General features: G+C 37.5%; 1 protein-coding gene across 1 annotated transcript in view; it reads right to left on the minus strand.

Annotated features, from left to right (window-relative positions):
* Positions 1–5,567, minus strand: part of LOC138027800 (RNA helicase aquarius-like) — a 41,366-nt gene extending 35,799 nt beyond the window's left edge. Inside the window, exons 1-5 of the mRNA XM_068875416.1 lie at positions 5,203–5,567; positions 3,080–3,133; positions 1,641–1,681; positions 1,169–1,204; positions 458–503 (exon numbers count right to left, since the gene is read on the minus strand). Coding sequence (XP_068731517.1) covers positions 458–503; positions 1,169–1,204; positions 1,641–1,681; positions 3,080–3,133; positions 5,203–5,277 — 252 coding nt within the window. The 5' untranslated portion in view covers positions 5,278–5,567. The remainder of the gene's footprint in view (positions 1–457; positions 504–1,168; positions 1,205–1,640; positions 1,682–3,079; positions 3,134–5,202) is intronic.
* Between the last annotated feature and the right edge of the window lie 1,814 nt (positions 5,568–7,381).

Below are 7,381 nucleotides of genomic sequence, written 5' to 3' on the forward strand. Positions count from 1 at the left end.
TTCTTAGGCCAGGTAACTTAGCTACAACTGTAAAATGGTCTATTAATCCCAAAATAATAACTCTTTTTGAGAACCATTTCCCTAGGATTATTTCCACTAAATTTTAGCTTAGAAGGGCAATATCTATTGGGCTTTCTTAAATCACTGTTTTGTAAAAACACTCTTTGGGAATAAATAAACTACTTATTAAGTTTTAGTTCATACTTTGCAATTATATGTTGTTTTTTATGGTTGAGATTGGGACAGGTCAATTGCTTGTATTTTCAACTTGACACAAGAAAATTCTTGAGCTTAATAAAATGTATTCATTTATGCACAAATAAATTATTATTATTAGGTCTAACCATTATAGATATCGAAACTTGATCTGACAATTTTCAATTTTTGTTGGGCAAGGATTACAGTAATGTACTGAATGTACATTGTAAAAAAGACAGTTTGAACAAAACAAACACACCTTGCTGGGTTCAAAGTTAATCCACAAATAATTCTCAAGGTACTGACTGTAAAGAAACAGATAATTAAGAAAGCAATAATTAAGTAGAAAAATACAATAATAATACATGAGAGGTCACATACATATGAACCCCTTTAGGTCCTGATGAAGTGATAATGATTCAGTAATCTAATAATTATTTATCACTAATAAATAAATTAGTGGTTAATTAGTGGCCATTTTTTAATTTTAAGAAACTGCAAGCTACTTAATTAATCTAATACCATACACCACTCACTATCAAGCATACAGATTGCAATATTACAAATAGACCAGACACATATCCTGTTCGCAATGTATTCTATAATAATAGAAAGATTTAATAATAATAATAATAAGCTGACTTACATGTATAAATCACCTGTATCCCATTAGACCAACGGAGCTATTTACATGGCAAAGTATGGTTATAATATAAATGTATACCTGTACATATGTATAGATATATTATTAAGAATTTAATCGACCACTTACAACAATAATTACTGTACATCCACTCAAAAACTACAGTACATCCTCCTTAACAATTTCTCCCCTAAATTAGCTAGTTCTGGACTTATAACTCTGTCTAAGGCCAGGTGAATTTAATTGGCAATGGGGAACCCACTAAGGACCAAACGTGCAAAGCGAAATATTAAAACTTATTAGGAGAAATACAACTTTGAAACACACCTGAACTCTAGGAGCATGATACGCTTTACAGCAAACCTCATAACAAGGAAAAAAATGAAATTAAAATGGTGTTGTGATTTATGGCTCCTTAAATAGTGCCAACAAACAATACGTTTATTGATTTGGGGATGAAGAGAATAACAAAAACCATTCAACAAGTGTTTCAAGCTACAATTGCATGTACAGCCCTGGACAACTTGTTGGCACATTTTTAACTTCCTTGTCCAAACTGAAACAAAACTTTGCTTGTATCGTCATCATTATTTATTTATTTATTTATTTATTTATTTCGTATTAATTAGTTTGAATATTTGTACTCCACCTTCCTCCCCAATCAATCTTGATGCATGACTGCCACTGGGTTTCCAAACAACATTGTGTTGCATGGAGGAAGGGAACAAGGTATTGCTGTAATTACATGTACATGCACATGTATGCACAAAAAATTAAAGTGTAGTTAAACAAACCATACTTGCATCCTTTCAGCTCCTTTCTGTAAATATCATCAATAATCTGTACAGAAAAGAAAACATGACTGTCGAAGCACAATGTCAGAGACCAGGAGTACAATGCAGATTAAGGATAAAATCACACCGTGGAATACTAATGCCGACATTAGCCCAAGGTCGGCATTAGCAAAGGGTATGCATCGTTTTAACAGCATATAATTTATTCCTTAGTCTGATCATTAGCCCTGGTCTGCAGTCCAGATTTTACAGTGGCCAATTAATACCATGTTATTCTAATGTTCTAAAAAGAAAATGATAATTATAACGACTGAGAAGTTATATAAGAAGACTTCACTTTGGAGCTTAAACTTCAGCCTCCATAACCCACTGACTCCTGGAAGTGAGACTAACAGCAGATGGTCCTTGTCAGTCGTCACGGGGGACAGTTCAGGCATCCATGCGTTTTAGCCTTTATTGTTATTTTATTACACATAACATGAGAATTTTATTCCATAAAGCTCACTTGTACAAATCTATACGCTATATTTTCACATGTGAAAAAGGCCTATACAGCCAATCAGAATGACGTACAGCTATTTCACATGTGGAAGTATAACCAATCAACGATAGCGTAAAGGCGTTTCCATGCCAATCACTCGTGCATCTCGTGCAAATCGTGCAAATCGTAGTTGTTTTTGAATTAAATCAGATTTGCATTTGGTTTTATTGTAAGTGAGTTTTTGTTTCTAATTCGCGTTCAAAGAACTATTTTAATGAAAATTCTCATGTTATGTGTAATAAACAGTTCACGACATAGAAAGTGCTTTGTACGGGGTTTATTCACTCGTTGTTTGTGTCAAAAACCCTCACTCGCTCGTTCCTCGCTCGTTCGGGTTTTTGACACAAACAACTCGTGAATAAAACCCCGTACGCCGCACTTTCTATGACGTAAACTATATATACTGTATGCAGGAGAATGGGGTTGGGATGGCTTTAAAAAAACTGATTTTTCCTCAGAGATGTTTTTCAAACATAACTTTGATCTTTGGAAGAAGAAACAATTCACTTACCGCTGTAGGAATATTATTGTACAAAGTAAGTGACATTTTTATCAAGTTTTGTTGCTCAAACTGCAATTACATGTATTTCATTTAAGTTCATTTAAGAACATTTTCTCATTAGAGTTAAGTAGAGCTTCTGTTGGAACTGTAATAGTTTCACCTACAATAACTTTCCGGTCCCAGTTGTTCAAACGATGAATAGAGCTATCCACTGGATAAACACTAGCAAAACCAATTGAGTTATCCAAGGCAGTGGATAGTGATTTATCCGGCAGATAGCCCTTTCTATCGTTTGAACAACTGGGGCCTGGTGGGCTTCCCTACTCTCTTTAATTCTATACGAGACCCCCTGCATCTTCAGGTATTTTACTAGACAAAGCTAATCAATGATTGTGTGGTACCTGTGGTTTATATGCTTTCTTGTCTTCCCCAGGAGCCCAATATTGGTTTGCAAGCTACAGGTATAAAGGAGGACAAAACATGAGACACCCAGACAAGGCTCCTAGAAACAGGATTGCATTAAAGCAGGTTTAATTACCATGATGGCAATCTCAACCTTTTCCTTCATCACCCATATCAATTGGCAATTATTTATCTGCTTCAAACAACTTGGCCTGGTAGTTAACTTTTGTAATCATAACCTAGTAAATCTGAAAGCTTTCCTAAATTGGAGCGATATTAATATTATTATTACAGGATACAGGTCAAAGTTCAAGGAGTTGGATATCTGATTTGTCATTACAAGTGGTAACTGTTGGCACATACAGATTTTAGTCCTAACCTACCACAAGACAGTAACTTTTTTTTAAACTTGATAACAAGAAACCCCTCGGGTGTAAAAGAGTTAAGCCAAAACCCAACGACTAAAGTGTCAAGGGTTAAGTTTCAAGGATGGCCTGCCCATGAGTAAACATTTCAATTTAATAATAGACGTTGTCGGTCAATTCCAGTCTCAGGTAGAATCTGTTTTAACCTGCCATGCCCAGACATGGTAATGCCCGCTTTATTGGTGATCCTCATTTTAGCGAGGTTGAATATGCACTCTACCCAATTTAAGCAGCTATCAACCCACCCCCCACCCCCCCCCCCAAAAAAAAGGACTGAAAACACCTATACCTTTCCTCAAGCCCTGTCTTGCACATTTCGACACATCTTCTTTACTTAACATACCTGCCAACCCCCAGAGTACAAAAATCTGGAGACATCTAAAAATCTTTTCACTGTAAGAATGTCATTTTCGACAATATCTGAATACTCTCCGAGAATCACCCAAAGCCCTTCTGAATGTTCCCAACGTTTCTTGAATAGAACAGCAATTGCTATTGTTCCCATAACTGTGCCAACTTTCTACCACGTATTGTGCAATTTGATTGGCTGATTTCTGACTAAATACGGTACTTGTTAAATATAGCCTATATCAATTTGATTGCTGTTTTACGTTTTCTGACCCAAAACAGCTCAAATGAGGGCACTAGAATCCAGTTCTTGTTTTATTTTCCTTTTTGACATCTGGAAGATAACGAAATTAATGAACAAATGTTGAAAAAGGCCACAGTAGGTATTTCCGGAGAGATTAAGTGCTCTAACCGGGAGACCGGGAGATTTGATGAAACGTTTGGAGTCTCCCGGGAAAACCAGGAGAGTTGGCAGGTATGCGTTACTGTTCTTTATACATGTATCTATTATCTTACCTGTTCCTATATTCATACTTACAGTATGTGGTCAAGGAAGTGCAATCAAAGTATTTACCACCTGCCTACTTTGTGGATAATAAGGGTTACTGTGTAAATTATGATGATAACTGTCTCGCTAATCGCTATCGCAACTGCAGAAATGACGCAGCTCGACAGGGTCGAAACTGAAAGTGCCTGCTGATATTGTAAGCTGGCTATCATTAATTTTATTACCGTTGCAGCGGCAGATCTAATTTGCAGGTCGAAGGTCGAAGGTCGCAGGTCGCGGGTTGCAGGTCATTGTTTCACCTATACAGAAAGTATCCTAAAACTTTTCTTAGGCCTAATTAGGCCTAAGGTTAGCTTTTAAGAATGTTTAGGATACTTTCTGTATTGGTGAAACAATGACCTGCAACCAGCGACCTGCAAATTAGACCCGCCGCCATTGCAGTTTGTATTGTATGCAAGCCTATGTCAACGTCACTTAAAAGCTGTCTTGCTTTTGATCTGGGCAGCATTAGCTTAGAGCTATGTGACCCAGCATTCTTCCATCTACCCAGTCCACTCCGTCTCCTCTGATTACGCTGGGGAATATTCAGTGACAATATACTGAGCATTTGAGGACAACTAGCGATGCATATCCCAGTTTTCAATAGCTCAGTCAACTTCATGAAATAATTTTAAATGTATTGTTACCAGTTATGAATACAGGTCTGTATCAGTTTGTAATCCGATCGATTCCAGAGATCGATTTGAGCTAGTCACTAGCAATAATTACTAGTGGTTTGTACTGGTACGTTGCTTATCTACTTGCACTTCATGAAGTAGAGTCACAAAAATATGTTATACACCTGAGTTATGCGATCTGAACTGATCTGCTCCACCGTGGGAACCGCACCTCTGCCGCTTGTCGCCTTTCTGTTCATGGTTTTACGTCAAAGGTAAATAGAAATATCGTCCACCAAGGTTTGTTTTCAAATGCTGACAGAGCAGCGACTACCATACGTCGAACGTTCGTAGGCTTGATACCGTTAAATTGGTCAAGCTGATTCAATGCACCAAAATCTTTTGTGCGCCAAAATTTTGTAGATCACGGTTTCAAGTTTGTATATAGCCAATCGCCAACAAATCGGGTGAACTATTTGGATATCATCGTCTTCCACATGGCGCTAGGAAGCAAGATGCAACACTATAATAAGGGATACATAAGTTACTTATTCTTTATTTGGAACTCCGCTGACCAATTCCCCCACCCAAACCACACGTAGCATTTCATTCACCACTAGTGCTCTCAATAGCCATACAAAGTAGAATGTAGCCTTAAGGTGGCTGGAACCAGTTTCACCACTTTCAGAGACCTTCTTATTAGATGGGTTATAACTACTATACTGTATCACGTAACAGCAACGTTATGGTACCACATCAAACAACAATTATTGCTTTACAAAATGCGCTCATTATTTTGACGTAAAAAGGTTGCCATGGCAACATGAAAGCTCTCCAAAAACACCCTATATTTCGTCTTTACTTGCTTATATCTCAAAAATGAACTCGGTGACCCCCATTTTTTATTGTAGAATAGTAATTAGCAAATTTGAGATAGAACTGTCAGCAAAGTTTAAAAAAATTCTTGGGAGCCAATTCAGAGCTACCTTAATTTTTCGAAAATTTAAGGTAGCCCTGAATTGGCTCCCAAGAATTTTTTTTAACTTTGCAGATAGTCCTATCTCAAATTTCTAATAAGTATTTTACAATAAAAAATGGGGGTCACCGTGTTCGTTTTTACGATATAAGCAAGTAAAGACGAAATATAGGGTGTTTTTGGTGAGCTTTCATGTTGCTATGGCAACCTTTTACGTCAAAATATTGAGCGCATTTTGTTAAGTAATAATTGGTGTTTGGTATGGTACCATAAGATTTCTTTTACGTGATACAGTTTTGTAGTGACAACCCTTCTAATAAAAAGGTCCTCAAAAGTAGTGAAACTGGTTCCAGCCACCTTAAATAGCCCATTTTACAGTTGTGGCTAAGTTACCAGGCCTAACAATGGAAGCGAGGCTGCCGGTGACCCTGTTTTGATACAAACCTTCATGCTTTTGTAATGTTAATATGGACTAATTAGCGTTACAACAACACAATTTACATGATAAAAGCAGTGAGGTCTGTATCAATGCAAGGTCACTGGCAGCCTCGCAGCCATTCATAGGCTTGGTCGCTGAGCAAACAATTGTAAAATGGCCTATTGCCTATCACCTCAACACACTTTTCTACTTTATTTATTCTCCGAAATCGTCCCAAATAAATCGTATTCTTTTTAGAACCTTTTGATTGAAATTTGACATTTTTATTAGCTTTGAAAGACGCGAAAAGCGGTCATACTTTGATCAATAACCGAGCAATAAACGGGAATGGGTTCGATGCCGGGTTGACGTCACAAATTATATTTGCATCGCTGTTTTGAAAGAACTACAGTCTGTGACGTTAGCCCCGTATCGAGCCCATTCCCTTTCATTGCTCGGTAACAGATCAAAGTATGACCACTTTTCCCGTGTTTAAAAACCCAAAAAAGTGAAATTTCAATCAAAAGGTTCTAAAAACAACACGATATATTTGGGACGATTACGGAGAAAAAATAAGGTAGAAAAAGCGTGTTGAGGTGATAGTCCTAAACACAAACAACGCACCAAAACAGCCCATAGGCACAAAACCCTAAACAACCATACACAGCGCTTCATAGCCCTAAACAGATATACACAATGCAACGCTACGTAGCCCTAATTAAACACCCATTCCATAGCACTACACAGCCCTTGATAGACAGTCCCACAGTCCAAAACTAACGAACTAAAAAATACAAATACACGTTTCTTTCCTTAATTTAGTCCTTTCACGGGAGCACGTGAGCTCAGCAAATTAACCCTGCGCCGAACTGTGTAGCTTCATAGCTCATTTGGTGGAGCTTTACCCCGGCATCCCAGATGTCATGGGTCGAATCCCGTTTCTTTAGGTCAGTTACCGTTTCTTTAGGTC

The sequence above is a fragment of the Montipora capricornis genome, chromosome 12, assembly GCF_036669925.1.
Source record: "Montipora capricornis isolate CH-2021 chromosome 12, ASM3666992v2, whole genome shotgun sequence".
Lineage (NCBI taxonomy): Eukaryota > Metazoa > Cnidaria > Anthozoa > Scleractinia > Acroporidae > Montipora > Montipora capricornis.